The 17,618-nt window shown below is 45.9% G+C and overlaps 2 protein-coding genes across 3 annotated transcripts in view; one reads left to right on the plus strand and one right to left on the minus strand.

The window, feature by feature from the left end:
* Positions 1-4,743: 4,743 nt before the first annotated feature.
* id2a (inhibitor of DNA binding 2a) lies at positions 4,744-7,103 on the plus strand. The gene is made up of 3 exons (XM_041954657.1): positions 4,744-5,182; positions 5,502-5,562; positions 6,454-7,103. Exons 1-2 carry the CDS (start codon positions 4,829-4,831, stop codon positions 5,556-5,558), a joined length of 411 nt encoding a protein of 136 aa, XP_041810591.1. The 5' UTR covers positions 4,744-4,828; the 3' UTR covers positions 5,559-5,562; positions 6,454-7,103.
* A 1,331-nt stretch (positions 7,104-8,434) lies between these two features.
* kidins220a (kinase D-interacting substrate 220a) overlaps positions 8,435-17,618 on the minus strand; it is a 47,866-nt gene continuing 38,682 nt past the window's right edge. The window contains exons 26-31 of one of the 2 annotated variants that reach the window (XM_041954655.1): positions 17,255-17,371; positions 13,528-13,644; positions 13,185-13,283; positions 11,375-11,593; positions 10,345-10,566; positions 8,437-9,992 (exon numbers count right to left, since the gene is read on the minus strand). In XM_041954655.1, the coding sequence (XP_041810589.1) occupies positions 9,087-9,992; positions 10,345-10,566; positions 11,375-11,593; positions 13,185-13,283; positions 13,528-13,644; positions 17,255-17,371 (1,680 nt within the window). In that variant the 3' untranslated portion in view covers positions 8,437-9,086. Of the gene's footprint in view, positions 9,993-10,344; positions 10,567-11,374; positions 11,594-13,184; positions 13,284-13,527; positions 13,645-17,254; positions 17,372-17,618 lie in introns of both variants that reach the window. The other variant, XM_041954656.1, reaches the window with a different exon arrangement.

Raw genomic sequence — 17,618 nt, forward strand, 5'->3', positions numbered from 1 at the left:
AGATGTATTTTAGTCGAGGCCAAAGCCGGATTAAATCAGAGCTACTTTCTGCCTTGATGCAGTAGTTTTCATTTTCAAGAAAAAGAAGAAAAAAGGATGCATTGAAAACAGATGAACTCGTGCTAAATTAGCGATTGCTTCAGGCAGAGCTTTCAATGATCCTGTGTGCAATAACAATCGGACTACTCAGAGATCTGAACTTCATTATTTCACACTAATGAAACGGTGAATGTTGACTGACCGCCAAACTTTCACACAACTTTTCTTGACAGATTTTTATCATCCGTTTGTGCCCATTTTCATGCAAAAATTCTCAGGTTACATCTCAAATATGAGGATTTGCCATATGTGTATATATATGCAATATATTTATCATAGTTTTGGATTAAAAAAAGGAATCTTAAGATGACACCATTTTTTCCCTATTTTCTGACATTTTATTGACATAATGGTAACCTGATTCATCAAAAAACGAATTGTTTGATAACGAAAACACTTTTTGTTCTGTCACCAAACGACATTGCGAGCGCTTCAACACCAACGAGTGCAATGTAAAGTACTTGCCAGGCTTTGTTGGCACTTGTTTTTCAGCTGCGCGCTCACCCGCCGGAGACCACAGTTCACCCCCCTGCTCCTCGTGCTCACCACATCAGGCTGTTCGGGGGTGTGCAGACCACGCCCCGCGGGGTCGACGCTGCTACAAGAGTCCCCGCGCCACTAGAGACGTGTGCACTCCTCCACGCGACAGGCGCGTGGCAGCCCAGCGAGGAAGAGCAGAGCGCGAGACTTTTCAGACCTCTGGGACGGTGGTGGAGAAGAAGAAGAAGAAGAAGTGTGTTTGCGCCATTCGGCCGTTGTTGCTTCGAGGGACGCGGACTAAGACAAGCGGAATTCGGTGTATTTTGTGTAAAAGTGCGCGGTTTGTACAGCCAGGGTCACATTTGGGAAATAAAAACAGTTGAAATTAAGTGAAAAAGCAACGCCACTGTACATATTCAATCATACTTTTAGATGTTTTAACTCGTCTGTGCGGTTCGTCGTAGTTTCTGAGCTCTGACAGTCGGTACAGCGCCCTGCAGAAAGTCTGCAGTGTTTTATCTTAACTTGTGTGAAACGTGGGAAATCTTTTGTGTCCGGACTTAAATTTTGGGACAGGCCACAGAAAAAGTTTCTAATCGGCGTTTTCTGTGATACAAATAATTTTGGCATAAGGAGGAAGCGGGTAAATCATTTCAAATCAGCTTATATTTACTCAAAGACCGAAGCGCAGCTGCAGGGCGGAGGATCAACAAGTCGGCCGGAGCGCAGACAGTCCGACGCCGGGGCAGCAGGGCGCACCGCGGCCGGCTGGCAGCTCCGCTTTGTTTTCTAAACCTTATCTCCTGAACCCAAACTCATGGGCTGCTGACCTTCGCTGCCACTGAGGAATGTCTTTGAGTCTCGGAGGGACAGAAGACGCTTTGGAGAAACTTCAAAAATGAGCAGCTCTTTGCTTGTGCGTGGGCTGCATGGGAAAAGTTTGGCTGTTTTGGTCACAAACTTTTTTTTTTTTTTTAGGTTCTCGCCCCTGATGTTTGCAAGGCATATGGTGAAATGACAAATAAACCCACTTGGTCATTCATTCATGAACTTTGGCAGCCTCATACGGGGTCAAATGTAGCTGAGGTCGATCATCATACTGTCACATCTGGAAACATCTGCAATATGTCTCACTGTTGGTTCGATCTGTAACAAGTCTCAGAGCAGATCAAGTCCTCCAAGAATAAACAAGTTGAGTAAACACATTAGCTGAGGTTAAATTTAAGATTCACACTGTAAGTTAAATATTCAAACATTTAAAAAAAAAAGTACAGATACAGACCTATTAAAGTTCTGTGTCTTGAAGTTAAATCAAGACTTTCTTCCCAAATCCAAACTGGCTGACAGGGTCAAAGAAAACTAAAAAGTAGATGCCATGAATTTGGCACCTTAAGTGAAGAATAGGTGGATTTCAGGGGTGGAGGAAATATTCGATAGAAATACTGCAATATATAAGTATTCAATTAGAAGTTAATGTCCTACATAAGCCACTTAAAATATCAAAATAATGCAGAAAAAAGCTGTGGCTGTTACACTAATATCTATCAAATACATTCTTATACTAATGGATTAAGTTGTAAGTTGCATACTGTTATAACTGGTGTATATATGTTTTGAGTTAGTTTATCAGCACATTATATTTTATAAAATCATCGTGTCCTACATGAAATCTTCATGTGTAAAGTGACTGAGGACTATAGCTGTCAGGTTTGATTAGGTAAAAGAGGATAAATACTTTCCTCTGAATTGTAAGTGTAATGAAATGGAAATACTCAAGTACAGGTATTCAAATCTGTACTGAAGTAGGACTACAGTAGGCTACAGAGTAAATATGTCGGCCACCACCGAAGAAGAAACCCACAGCGTTAAAGCCTCCCCGGTTCGGTGCCTGGGTCGATCAGCTGAGAACCGCCTCTGATTGACAACCCCGAAACCCCGTTTCCATGGAAACCGCCTCAGCGGCGCCGCGAGGGCTGGCTCGAGGGCTGCTGTGAATGGGGTGACGTCACGGCGCCGGCGCCAGAGAGTCTGCTCCAGAGACAGCGCGAGAGAGGAGGAGGAGGAGGAGGAGGAAAAGAGAAACAGGGACGACGAGAGAGAGGAAGGGCTGAGGCTGCCGTTGTCGCCGCTGCTGGAGGGTCGCTCCGCTTCGCACCGACGTGCTCTTGCGCCAGTTCATCACCTGCCTGCCAGGCATCAGTCAGGCGCGTCGGGCGACACGTGCACCGCTGTGGGAGCGAACAGGGAGAGGGGGAGAAAATGGAAAAATCTCATCGCGCCAGATGTGGACACAGACTGCAGGAGTTCCAGATCATATTAGAAGTGCATAAAAACCAGGATCTGCAGGCATCTGAAGGAGAAGGTGTCCGCGCCGGGTGAAGATAACCGCGCGCAAAAACAATCACACAGATGGTGTTCTGCTGGTAAAATACCGCAAAACACTCCACTGACATCCTCTCCCAAATGTTTGCAAAATCATCATTATTTAGATTATTATAGGCTCGAGTAACTTTCTTTCTCCTCCTTAGCTCTGCTCACAGTAATCCAGCTTTCCATGCACATCCTACCTGCCTCTGCGGGCTGCGGGCTCCAGCCCGCGTCTCTCTTTGTCCATTAGGATTAATTCGGCTTTTAGGATTTCCTCGTTTGTGTCTTTCAGCTGAAACTGTCACAAAAATAAACCGAAAACTTTAACATTTTGATATTTTCCCCTCTCCGGTCTGTCTGCATCCCGGCTTTTAGCAGCGACCCTCTCCTCGGCTCCTTAAAAAACAAATCATATATTTAATTTATCGAGGAAATTTAACTCACAGACAATAAAAGATCGAGCACATCAGAGCAGTCCACAACTGCCCCCGGGGGCAATTAGTTATTGCGGCATCAAACAACCTCCCACCTCCCGCTGAAGAATGAAGCGTGTAATTCCTACAAACAAACGGCTCATTCAGACAACAGTAACAGTCAATTGCAGTTAATCACCTCTTCACGTGTTCAGGTATGAGCGCTGCATTTGTAGGCCATGACTAAATGAACTTTGACACGCAGCACACTCAGGTGACAATTAACAGTGAAGTGCACGCGACCTTTGCTGATGCATTATACAGATACGCACCACCCCTCCTGGTGTTGGCGTGGCTGAGTTGGGAAAAACTGTATATTTCTAAGTGGATTTGGTGCATGCACACACGCGCACACACGCACACACACAGCTGTAGATGACTACAGGTGTATTTGTTGCAGGTAGGAGCGCATTAAAACTGAATTTTCTGATCTGTACTGTGGCGCACGATCTCCAAACTTCATACTCCTCAGTGCTGGTGGATGAAGAACAAATGCCCCTAAGGTGCTCCAAATTAGTGAATCATAAATTTAAGACAAACGTTGCCGCATGAGCTCAACTACATCTCCAAACTTTATGTTCTCATGCGTAAAAAGGCTTTTAAAAAGTATCTCTCTTATCTGTGGTCAAAGCATTGTCCTGTCCAAACGTTTCCCCGCTCAGTTTCTTATTCAGTCTCACAAACTTGCCTTCACACCGGTCCGGGCTGGACTGAATTAGGAATGATCAGGCGCGTCTGATGCGGCTCCACATCTCCAAACCCGCTCATGTCAGCTAACATGGACTGAAAGGCAGCAAGCAGCAGAATGAGTGACGGCTGACAACATCTGATTGTTCTGTCAGTCGGAGAAGTTTTCGGACAGTGACTGTCGCACTGTCGAACATGTGTGCATGGATGTAGATTGTGACTGGAGCGCTTTTGATGTCTAAACACGTTTCCTGCCTGATCCTCAGCACAAAACTACAAAATCAAATTTCAGCCGTGGAGGCAAAGGCGGTGGCGCGTGCTCGCACTTTGCCATAGTCAATTGACAGCAATGCGAATCATTAATTTTCTTGATCAGAAACAGGTAAGGGCTTAATTTTCCAAATTGCCCACCGGAGCTGCTGCTGAAGCGCCCTCTGGGTTCCGCCTCCAACATGCGTTGCCACTGGTAACGCGGCGGAGAAGGGGAGGGATATGAGCGCGGCGAGCCAATAGGAGAGCCGAAAGTTGTTGAGTGACGCCTGGTCCTCGGCCACTCAGCGCGTTGGACCCGCCTGTGTCGCATGCCCAGCCTGCTGCCTATATAAAGCGCACTGACAGCTCGGTAATCCAGTCTGATCGCCGATCGTCTGGCAAAAACAGGACTTAAAAGAAGCAAGAAACCGATATACACAAACCCTCTCGCCTAACTCTACACTGACAAAATGAAAGCAATAAGCCCCGTGCGGTCCTTCCGGAAAAACAACGCGAATCTATCAGAGCACTCCTTGGGAATCTCTCGGAGCAAGACCCCGGTGGACGACCCGCTCAGCCTGCTGTACAACATGAACGACTGCTACTCCAAGCTGAAGGAGCTGGTGCCCAGCATCCCCCAGAACAAGAACGTCAGCAAGATGGAAATCCTGCAGCATGTCATCGACTACATCCTGGACCTGCAGATCGCGCTGGACTCCAGTGTCGCACTCACCAGCCTGCATCACCCTGCGCGGCCGGGGCAGGCTCCATCCAGGACCCCACTGACTACCCTCAACACAGATATCAGCATCTTGTCATTACAGGTAATTACACTGTAGCTAAACGAGCATCCTGGTCGGGGAAACGATAGTCTGGTGTGTTGTGGGAGACATTCAGTGGGTTTGTATTCGTGCGCAGAGTCGGTGCGCCTTTTGTAGCCTATGCGTAACTCGCACAAAATGGCTTGTTGGAAAAGAAAATGGCATGTGTGTGTGTGTGTGTGTTTGTCTTGTTTTCTTTTGTGTAGAATCAGATGAGGAAGAGATTCGACCTACATTAGCGCCGTTGCGACGCCCGACACCGCGATCTGATGCTGCGTAAAGAAATAACATTTGGTCCGTGTGTTTGTTTGTTTGTTTTCAGTCCCCGGAGTTGCCATCAGAGCTGATGACAGATGACAGCCGGACTCTGCATCGTTAAAGCGGTAAGTAGGCTGTCCTCATGTCTGCTGCTGCATTCTGTCCAGGGCTCTTAGGCTCCGCTACAGCCTGTCTCCCAGTCTGCTGGAGCAGAATGGGCTAGAATTACCATTTACCAATCCATTTGTTCCCCGCTAATGTGCTTCCTCGTCTCACGTTGCTGTAATGGTCCCAGTATGTTTTCTTTTCTTTTTTCTTTTTTTGCATGAGAACGCGCCGCAACGCTGGGGCGTCAGTTTGTGGCTTTACTTGAATTCATTTCTCTTTCCAATCAGCCGTTTTTAAAGCAGACATGTAGCCGTGTCTCAAACACACACACACACACACAAAACGGGCTCCTCCAGGACTCCAGTGTGTCAGTGAGGTGACCCAGATTAATCAAATAATCCCGGGACTCATCCGTGTGTCCGGAGACGCGTCGCTGGCACGCGTTTTGCTCTGGAGTTTGGTGGAATAAAATGGAAGATAGTGGCTCCAGGCTGCTCGGTTTACTGTACACAAGTAGCAGTCGTCGGGGCTTGTATTATACCCTCTTGTGTCTATAATGAAGAGCATCTGCAACAGGAAAATAATGGCTGTTTGGATTACTGCTACTACGATGTCTGCACATAATTGGTACAAGAAGTGGGTAGGCGCCAGCTGAGCGGCAATTACGCTGATTCTTCCCCAGATTGTAGGCTGAAGTTGTGCGAAAAGGAGTGTGTGTGAGTGCGAGTCCCCCCTTCGTTCTCTCTCCCTCTGTGTGTGTGTGTACATCTGGAGCGCAGGGTTTGCTTAGCATTGGGAGTGTTTGGTTAAATGTTAAAAACTGCGGCTTCCTCCCTGGCGCCAGTCTGTCCGGATCTCTGCCCTGTTTGCGTTTTCTAAACACGCCTCTCTTTCTCAATCTTTTGCAGGTGTTTGGTCAAGACGCAAAAACACACACAGGACCTGGGGAGCAGGACTTTCCCCCCTCCAACCTCTGTCCTCCAGGCCTGGAATCTTTTTTTTTTCCTCCCCTTTTTTTCTGACGCTGAAATCAAGAGACTTTTGCTTATTATGGGACAATCTTATGTGATGTGTTTTCTGTTTGGACACTTCATTATTATTTAACTTAAGACTTTTTTTTTTTATCTGTTCCTTTCTGGAAATGGAAGGCGCGTTATATTCCCGACAGTGGGAGGAAAACGAGATTATTGTCACAAGGATTACCCCACCCCCCACCCTCTCCTCCCTGTACCTCTCCTTGTTGAAGTCTTCGCTTTTTTTGCGGAGGTGGGAACGTGAATAGAAGACAACTTGGTTAGTTACTGTAAAAAGTTTAGTCTTGTCTTGTCAGAATTGTTGGCACATGAAGGACTGGACGTTGTTTAAAAAGAAAAAAGAAAAAAAAGAGTTAAAATGAAAGAATGAACCCGTGTGAACTCTTATCGGGAGTTTATCTTGTATAGTTGCAGGAATTTGAAACTTCTGCAAAAGTGTAATGTTGTACTTAATTATGCTGAAACTTTTTATAAAAGTAATGTAAATTGTACCTTTTTTATACAAAAATAAATCAAAAACGCAATTTGAACATGTTTCATTTTGGGGAAGTGGACAGTTTTGGGGCTGAGGGCTCAGTGTTGGTGTCAGGGGCTCAAACCAGCGCGTAAAACCAGTTGGCCAGCTGTGCGTCCAGCTGACGCGCCGCAGAAGTATACAGCCGTGACCGCGCTGTACGTACAGTGAACATCTGACGCACTTCACAAACAAATCCCACAACAAAGTGTGCTTATCAGGCCTGCCCCACGTTGACCTACCATGGCCTAAAACACAGCGTCAACACTTCCCCGAGGCAAACACGACCGGGAGGGACACGGTTGCATAAAAGCTTATTTAGGGCGCACTGACTGCACTTTTTCTTTCTCACATGCTATGTTAAGTAAATTGGATTAAATGCTTTAGCGTGGCAGCCTGAGCCCGAAAAGCGGCCTCTTGTTTTAAAACAAAATACTAAGCAATGACGGAAATGTAACTAAAACTGGGCCAGTGAGGCGTTACTGCTTCCAAAAGTAATACTCAACGTATTACTTCACTGGAGCACTAATTTCTCATTTTTTCAAACAGTGATTTGGTTGGGCCTGTGTTGCCTAATACATCTCTCAGACATGATCCTGACTTGTGGCACAACAAACAACGCTTATGTCCATCGTTGGCTTTAGCAGCCGGACGGGATGAAGCAGCGGGATCAACGGGATGAACTTTGCTGCTTGTCAAAAAAAATGACTAAGTAATATGAGGCGATGGTGAGATGCACTGCTGGGATAATTCAACTTCAAATCAACTGCTCTTAAATGCCCTGAATTATGATTATTAGGCAGTGCGCTCTGTACTGAAAAGGTATGTCTGTGGTTGGACAGCCAGGGTAATGAGGCAAATATGAGCTACTGGGTGACATAGTGTAATAAAAACCCACCTGTCAATTATCTCTACAAGACAGCATGAGTACCTCAAGTACCACTTTCTAGGATCTTTCTTGCTCAGGTGTGTAAGCCGTATGAAAGACTCACTCTTCACCTGAAACAGCACATGAAAACTATGAATTCAAGAACCTCCTCAAAGGACCCCCGCAGGTCCCCGCACCACACTTTGAGAGTCAGTGAGCTGAAGTTGTTACCTTTAGTGGTTTATAATGCTGACAGGCAGTGTCCGTGAGACCAGCCTGCAACACGTTTGTATGGAGAGTGCGCCATCTATCGGAGAAGTGAAATCCTGCCTCCCGTTGCATGCCACCCTCTTCCCCCTGAACTGCACTGGGTAAAATATTAAATTGCTGTAGAGAAGACTCTGAGTTTAAATATTCTGGTTTATTTACAAGCTAAATCCGCCTCCACTGAGGATGTGCTCTACAAACAGCTGATTTTCCTGCAAGAAAAGAGAAAACATGAGGCTAATTTCAAGGGTCCACATAGAAAACTGTTTAATGTTTCACAAAACACTATTTCACTGGGAACACAATCACCACATTAGACACTAGTGCATGCACCTCTTCTATCACGGAAACTGCCAACAACACACATCGTCTACATCGCCACATATCTGAAACCTAACTACCACAGCACAGCACAAAACACTTCACAGACAAGTCCTCCGAAACACTGAGCCTTTTCTGTCGAGGCTACATCTCCTGAAAAGCACTTTTTTTTCTGTAACATATGATGCCCACAACATGTAACATTTCATCACTAAACACCACACTAAGCACCACATTCACAAGAAATCACACTCCAAGCACATAGAACAGCAAAAGGCCTTGAAACATTAAAGAAGTTAAAGCGATTCTGACTTGACCCGACTGCTTCCAAACGTAATGATGAGTGGGTCTTCAGATTTGGTGATTTTTTTAATTTTTTACTAAACGACTAATCAAAGCTTTTGAATGCACTACTCTTGATTCACAGACACACTTCCTAAGAACACATATCTCCTCTAATTCTTTGGAACATGCCACAACATCAACACATCAAGAACAACAGTCAACGTGACCCTTCTCAGAATAACAAGCAGCGTCTCAGAGGACACTCTCCCGCTCATCTCCCAGGCTGATGGTGCGCAGATTCTGGTTGTGGATGGCGGCAGTCGTGGTGTTGGCGGTGCTGCTGCCAGGGGTGATGATGAGAGCTGGCGGGACGTCGATACTGGAAGAGGAGGTGGTGGACTCTGTGATGTTAGCTGGCTGCTGGTGGCTGTTGTTGGTGTTAGTGTTGTTGGTGGTGCTGTCGTTTGTGTTGTTATTGAGGGTGGTGTTACTGTCGCTGTGGTTCAAGTTGCTGACCCCGCTGGACGGCCACCCCTCGTCTGGACTGCTGGCCATTAGGCTGGCCTCGGACGGAGCCTCGGAGCAGATGGACATGCGGGCCACCGTCGCGTCCTGCAGGCCGCTCAGGCTGCTGGGGAGGAGGCCTCTCTTCTTCACCAGACCCTCCAGCTCCAGTTCAATCAGGCTGGGCTTCAGGGCTCCTCTTCCTCCGTCAGCGTCTCCTTCAGCCTCCTCCAGGGAGCGGTCCGAGGAGTGGTCCGAGGAGCTGTCACTGGAGCGCATCCCTGAGTCGGACGAGTCCTTCTTATCCAGGGCGATTTCGGCGAGGAAGCCAGGCTTGGTCAGCAGCCCAGTGGGCTGGGAGCCTCTGTGGGAGGGCAGAGCACCAGCCTCTTTGTGGAGGAGAGGTGTGGTGTTGTCAGCTTCTTCTGGGCCAGAGTCTTCATCGTTGGGCAGCTTGTGGTACAATGCCCCTGCTCCCTTCTTCCTGGTGCCTGGAGTCCTGGAGGATGCGCTGTGGTCCAGCTTCTCATCCTCTTCGCTGATGGGGTCTAGGAGCTGGGCATCGGTCCCTGAGGGGAAGTCTGTGGCATCGCTAGCCTTGGAGCCTCTCTTGGTGAAGGACTTGCGGCTGTCTTGGTCAGCTCCTTCCTTGGCCTGAGGAGAGGGAAGAGAAGAACATGAAAATACAGTGTCTTGTGTTACTGGCTGAGAGGCCTCTGAGGAAGAGGAGTCTCTCCTTTATGTGCCAAGAGTAACAAAATGTATAAGATAATAATTAAGAAACGCAAGAGGCAGTTTAAGAATCATGTCATACAGTTTAAGAATCATGTCATACATACATACAGGCTCAGAAACTACACCTGCATGAGTTAATGACAGCAGTCACCACAAGGTATTTTTCTGGAATTTGACAGTGGGAGCTTCTACACTGATCTGACTGAACTATCTGTGCTGTCAGTGACGCAATGACAAAAACTCAACCGTTTACTTGTGACTGTCCACCCACCCCTTTGTCCTCTGAGCTGGCAGCCTGAAGGAACTGTCCAGGGTGGGGCTGCACTGGCCTCTCTCCCCCACTGCCGGACATCTCCAGCTGGGCCATCTGAGCGATGTACTCCCTGTAGGCATCACGATACTCAGCCTGCTGCTTGTCTGTCAGCTTGCAGATGTCATTGGAGGATTCCTGAGAGTTGAGGCTGGACATGCTTGAGGTGCGGTGATTTGCCACCTGACAGGACGAGAGGAAAAGGTGAACATAGTTATTTGAGGAACATATTTATGTTGAAAGTCACTGCAGAGTGAGGGCGTATGGTTGTGGGTTGATAACCTTAATTGACACCTGAATATAATAAATGTGGGGCTTTACAACAGTGCTTAAAAATGCTATAATTACATTAGCAACCAATGAAATATTCAGAACGTGAGAATTAGGTACAGTGATAAAGTTGCTTGCAGAGCCAGGCAATGAAAGTGTGGTGTGTTTTCAGTGTCAGATGATTTAAATTTGCAAAAGATCACAAAGTGAGATCATATAAAATAGCAGCAGAGCCAGCTGTCTACGTGTGAGTGTTTTGCTCGTGTCTCAGAGATTTTGCAAATTGGGAAAAGGGAAGGTGAAAATAACAAATAGGGGGCCCCTTGACACCTTTTGGCACGCTGCAGTGTGTGTATTTTTAATTCTGCCATGTTCAAGAGCACCATAAGCTTCCTCTGCCGTGCTCTTTTCGCACTCAAAACCACACTGAAATGAAACCACTGAGTTCACTGACACACTGGCTCGGTTGCAGAGGACTTGTGGCCATGCGACAGTTTAGGCTGTGTGACCTTTCCATCCCATTTGCAAGTGTTGCCTGTTCACAAATATGCTTAGACCAACTTTAATAACTCTTATCTCTTAGCAAGTGTATATGGGTGAGTATGACGTGTGCACACACACACACACACACACACACACACACACACACACACACACACACACAGTTCAGTATCTGCTGTTGTGGTGTATTTCACACTAAGCTCTGAACAGGAAGACTGACCGGCCAGTGTGAGTTGTTGCTGTGTCTCGGGGGCTCCTCCAGCCCTGCTCCGCTGAGCTCCTCGAAGCTGAGGCTGAGGCTGAAGGCTGCCGCTTCATGCTGGGCCCCCCCTGAGCGTCTGCTGGGCTCCCCGTGGTGCACGCTGCTGCCCTGCTCGCTAGCAGCTCGGGACTCATCCTGAAGCATTGCCTGGCTTTCAGCATGCCGTTGCTCCATCACCTGTGAAAAAAGACATCGCAAATATTCCAGAAGTCATTTGACGTTTCAGGACAAAGTTAATGGTAAACACATTTTTCAAAGCACGTGGCATACAGAACAAGCATGACTGACAAAAACAACAAAAACATGTGCTTGCAAGGGTGAGCTGTTGCTTAAGTAGAGCTATTCAGCTGTCCACTCCTCCCTGACAATAACCTCCCTTCATCCAGATATCAGTCAGCCATCTTGAAGCAGATGTCTGTGCTGGCTGCGTCCTGGCAACACAACACCGGTTAGTGCGCAGAGCTGTGAGGCCACTGCACTTTCCAGCTGCTCATACGTGAGCGCTGCATTGGATCTGCTGTAAAACACCAATCCAGGGCTCTGGTTTGGTATTAGGAGCACAGACTGACATCTGATGAAGTGGAGCCGGCTACATGTGTTAGTGATTTCAGCCCCGGCTCAGCCGACTGGACTCCTGGCTGACTGACTCGCGCCCTTCTCGTAATACGGATTATAAAATCTCCATCCCAATATCTCAGCTGTGGCACAAGATGTCGTATTACGAGATGCTGTCTTGCTTCTTTTTAGAATAAACAAGAGATGACATATATCAACAGGAGGGCTGAGAGTACCACGGAGCGAGGAGCATGTATGCAACTGTAAATCTATTACAGGCTTTACTCTAGAGGCAGGGTTCTCAGACTTATTACTCAAAGGTCTGCATCTGATTTTCATTTATAATGACTAACAATAACAAAATAACATTTAATCAATTGATTAACATCAAATCTCTTGTGATTGGGCCAGCAAAAGACTGTCAGTGGTTGACTTTTAAATTAAAAAAAAGTAGGCCTAATTAGCCTTTTATTGTTTAATGTTTTCGCTTTCTTACAAAGTTAATGTTATTTTTATAAGCATTTATCGGTGTGAACAGCCTCCTAAAAAACATGGAAATGTTTTAATGTTAATTATAACGAGATACTTGACAAGAAAAAGCTTTCAGACCTCTGCCAAAGAGTCAGTCAGTGTTCAATACAAAACCCACAGTTCAACTACGAATGAATGAGCCCTTATCTCAACTAAAAACTCCTCTTCAGGATCCCAGGAAGCAAACAAAAATCTCAGTTTGAGACTGAAAACAACAGTTGGCCTATGAAAATAAACCAGAGTGATGCCTCTTGCTTCTAATAGACAAGCTCAGTGAGTCTCTGTAAGTATCTGTCGAGTGGGATCAGATGAGATCAGGACCAACTGGACCTCTTCCACTAGTAATTAACATTAGATGTGCAGATTTTCTGATTTCATTAATATTCTGCAGGCTGGATGGGAAGCTTTGGTGGGTCGGATTTGACCCGCGGGTGGCATGTTGATAATATGGGCTGGGTCCAAATTGACTTGCCGTTGGGTCCAGATGTGGACCGAGGTCTGGACTTTGAGAAACCTGCTCTAAAGTAATGAAGGACTAGTTGTTATTGTTGTGGTGGCACGATGCTTTCTTTATCATTTATGTCAGCTGATGGCACACTTATACAACAATATATGACATGTGGGATGCCAACAATATTAAACCAGACTACGAGGCAAGTAAGGAAGAGAAATTTAGTGTCACCGTTGCCCTGAAGAGCTGCCAGTCTCCGAAATTCATCTCCATCTCCTTCTTCAGCTCGTCCAGGTTGCACTGAGACAGCACTCGACCATTTATGTTTGCCTGCAATGGAAAGGGAAGAGAGTGACCGGCTAGTTCACTCAATGACTGACTTTATTAACATGTGCAAGGCCAAAAAACCAACACAATCAAATGAGGAACAGAAGCTACACAACGAGTATGAAAAGAAAACATACAGTCAGTATCTGAGAAAGTATGAGAAATCTTCTAAACATGTTACTACGTTTAAGTAAGTATCCTGGTTAGACTACATGGAGCAAATTCCAAATGTCGCTGGCAGACGCACCTTCTTGATGGTGCAGGTGTACTGAGGCAGCATGCTGGGGTCGATTCCATCTATGTGCTTGACAAGCTCACACACTGCATCTGTGGTCATAGAGCTGAGCAGGACTGCAGGAGAGACCTACACACACACACACACACACACACACATAATTAGAATATAAACAGCGTATTCAGAGTGTGTTTGTGAGTTAAGGTTACCAGGGCAAACTCACACTCTGTTAGACCAACTCATCACTCCTAACACATTGATTAGGGCAAAACGAGCAACAATTCCTGGCGAAGGGACGTGCAGGCTTGTTACTGTGAGGCACACAGAGGTGCAAAACCACAATCCCACACAATAATTCTCTCCATCAGTCACACAGAGTAAGTGTAAAAGTAAACAAAGCTGCCAACATATCCAAATACACTGTTACCTGCTCTTATTCTTTTTCTCGGTGTATATACAAGCACGTAAAATGTGCGCACAGCACTTAAGGGATGGAGTCTGAAAGTCTGTGAGCCGCTGCTGAGCCGAGCCACACTGAAGCGGCGGCCGCCAAGCAGCGCTGAGGCCTGATGTGACTAATACCAGTGGCCCGTTGATGCTGTGTAAGGCCTCACACACACAGCCGACATGCCACCCGCTGGCGCACAAACCAAACAACCCTCCCCCTCCCTTTCTGCTTCTGCTTGTCTTTATGAACCCTCAGTCTTGTTCCTTCCCTTCCTTCCTTCCTTCCTCTCACATTCCTTCACTCTAAGCCTCCTGCACTGACCTCCTACTCTCTATTTCATCACTCCGTTTCTCTCTCTCCTCCATCTCTTCCTCCTACTCCATCGTCATCTCTGCTCGCTCTCTCAGGCTATTAACACCATTAAGACGTGGCTTCAGACTAAGCCCCCTGGCTTTGTTTCTGGTTTTGAGGGAGAGAAGAGCAGAGCTTAGTCGGACTGTGAGCGGTTGTTAAACAAAAAAACAAGCAGCTCAACACAATACAGCACACAATAGTAGGTGCCAACTTCCTGTAGTGGTGGGCAAGAGGATGAAGACCGACACTCTGGGACTTTAAGCTACTATTCATGTCCACACAGCTGAGGGCTTACTCTAGAATGAAACTATGTTAGTGAATCTACTGAACTACTACACGACGGGAAGTTTTGCATTTACTTCTAAGTGATGAGTCTCTAATATCTCTGTCTACAGCATGCTTGGTTGTATTGTACCAGTGTGTTAAAAATGAGGTGCGTGGGAGGATGGAGGAAAGGGCTGGATGCGAGGATGAAAGAAGCCATGAAACCAAAGGTGTACCTGCTTTAATTTGTAAGGCAGCGGCTTTAAATGCTTGATAAAGGAGACAAAAAGAAGCAGACGGACAAATAGTCAGACAAAAATGCACACAGAGACGTGTAGAATAATGAAGCTGCGACTGTACCTGTGAAAAAAAGGAGGGAGGACAGACAAGCAGAAAGACACAAGCACACATGTTGAACTCATCATCTGGGGACAGGAGAGACACTGACAACAGAGCAGAAGAACATTTATTTGTCTCGCAGCAGGCGAGGACATGGCTCTTTTACAGCAGCCGCATGTCAAACTGAAGAAGAGGCTACTGGAAGCAGAATTATTACACAAGGAGATTTTTCGCTGGAGTCAGCAGGCTTTTGCAGTGATAATCATTGCAGACGAGACAGAGACAGAGACAGAAAGAAATACCCGGTAAGAGAATGACACATATTTCACTCCACGCAGAAAAAGCAGAAGCTCCAATTCAGGAAAGGCCTCGAATACGACTCCTCGATTCATAGTGCAGGGCTTGTATTCTAAGAACGTGAGCGAAAGTGTAAATGTCTGCGTGTGTTTGTGTGAACCCTCCCAGTGTGTGTGTGCGTGTGTGTGATAAGACTGTAATTACAGCTGGGCTGAGCTCAGGGCTGGGCAGAAGGATGGGGAAGAGGAAACAGAGCTCTGTGAGGGAGGAAGCGTCTTGGTAAGGAGATAAGCTCTACCAGCGCTGGGCTCATTGTCAGTGTGTGTGTGTGTGCGCGTTGCCAGCCCCAACAGTTGCTCTGATGATAATCCCAGCAGCCCGAGGAATCCATACTTACACTTATATCAGCTAAGCAATTACACTGTGCTAGGCCCGCTTACATATCCAAAAGACTCACATAAATGAGCGAGCGTGCACACGCATCCACATTCGCAGATTTGCAGAAATACAGGCACATGTGAACTCTACACAAAGAGATCAAGTGTGAGCGAGAAAGGGATAAGATGGGCTAATGTACATAGAAAAGTCAGAATGGGATGAAATTGAGAAAATTTATACTTGGGAGGAAAGGAAACAAAAGTGCAAGGGAAGATATGAGGAACAAGAAAATGTAAAAAAAAAAAAAAAAGCAATGAAAGTTTAAAGAAAAGGAGGAAGATGGAAGAGAAAATGTAATGACACACAGAGAAGGGAAGGAACATTACATCGTGATCTATATTCAAATCTTTCATTCAGCTCCTTTAAATGCTTGCTGGCAGTGCCCTGATAAGTGGCTTTGTGGAGCAGAAATCTCCTGAGTAGTGTTATCTTCAAATTGTTCTAATAGTGGCTGCTTTCTCGAAAAAAAAAATGTGTGAATATCTTGGTGTGGAGATTCACTTCTTGTCAATGCAACTCCATGCAATCCTGAAGTGACAACACTTCCATGTCCATTTATAAAAGAATGGGGACTGCTTCTGCGCCAACAGCAGAGTTAATGTCATTTAGCGTGCTATATTTACATATGCTGGTTTGTGACAAACTACACCTCTCTTGATGGTTAGCGGTCACACAGGATGCAGCCTAAGTATTTATTGTAAGTCTACATTTGTCCTCGCACCTCTTACAGCATATGATGACTGCTGATATGAATAGTCTGTCAGACATATAGGCGTGCATTTTGCACATGCAACACATGAGGTGACAAAGAGGTTTAAGCATCAGTTGCATGTTTGCATATCCGCAGTGCTCCACAGGTGTAACTGCTTGTTACCATGGCAGGTTCAGAGGGACAGGAGGGCAGGCCTTCTCTGGTATCCTCTGCAATAACATCCTGACATGGGCACAGAATGGAGACAAGGATTGTATATAGAAAATGAAAGCTGAGTTCATTACCACTCAGTTTATGGAATAAGCTCTCAATGCTTTACTCTGGATTTGGGCTCACAAACTGATAACCACCAGCTTCAGGAGCCGGACAGATATTGGGCACATGGACAGTGAAAAGAGGGAGATGTTAAATTAGTCAGGAGGTGAAATGTAAAGGTAAAACATATGACATCACCCTGAGGAAAGAGAGACAAGGGGGGCGGAGGACAGAGGTAAGCCAGAGAAGAGGAAGTGCTAAAAAAAGAAAAAGAGGTCACACTTTGTGGTATGTGCATGCAGTAGGTCGACACAATGGACCTGATAGCATATTAAACATTGAGTGACATAAAAGCACTATATCCTGAGCCTTTGTAAGTCTATATTCAGATAATAAATAATACAAATGGATCCCTTCACCGATTCAGCTCAGAAACAACAAAAAATAACACTTGAATTTTTAACAGTAGAACAATGAGAGCAATACCAACTGTTTAAACTTTCAGTCACTTCAACAACGCTAACTGTTGACGATTTACAAAAAGAAATATTATAAATATTAATACTACTACAACTTGCATATCTGCGGCTGTAAACCTCTAGTCCTGGATCTAGCACTGCTTCTTTACTTACAAGTCCACTGGTGTTGTCCTTAGCTTGACCGGGTGGTTTAATGGAGGGGCGCGAGGATGAGGGGACATGGTGGGAGTAATGCCGTGGCAGGTGATACACATGATGGGGGAAATAAGGCTATGAGGGTAAAAGAAAGAAATGTAGAGAAGAGGACGGGGAGGGGAGAGGAGGAGGTAAAAATAAAATGAAAATTGTATGCACACAAAAACAAAGCTGCTGCAGGGAAAAGATGCTATTGCTAACTCGCTCTTTCTTTCCCAGTAAAGTGAGGTGCTAGTCATTTAAAAAGCATGGTAATGTGGTGCATATGAAGACCTGTTAAAGGCACGATTTACTCTGGTATAACTGCCAAGTGGGTAAGTGC

Source organism: Chelmon rostratus, chromosome 15, assembly GCF_017976325.1.
Source record: "Chelmon rostratus isolate fCheRos1 chromosome 15, fCheRos1.pri, whole genome shotgun sequence".
Taxonomy (NCBI): Eukaryota; Metazoa; Chordata; class Actinopteri; order Chaetodontiformes; family Chaetodontidae; genus Chelmon; species Chelmon rostratus.

What these genes read in the sequence shown, in the direction of transcription:
- id2a (XM_041954657.1), top strand. Translation starts at nt 4,829, where the DNA reads ATGAAAGCAATAAGCCCCGTGCGGTCCTTCCGGAAAAACAACGCGAAT. An exon ending in TCAGCATCTTGTCATTACAG is followed by an intron (nt 5,183 to 5,501) that starts GTAATTACACTG and finishes GTTTGTTTTCAG; the next exon opens with TCCCCGGAGTTGCCATCAGA.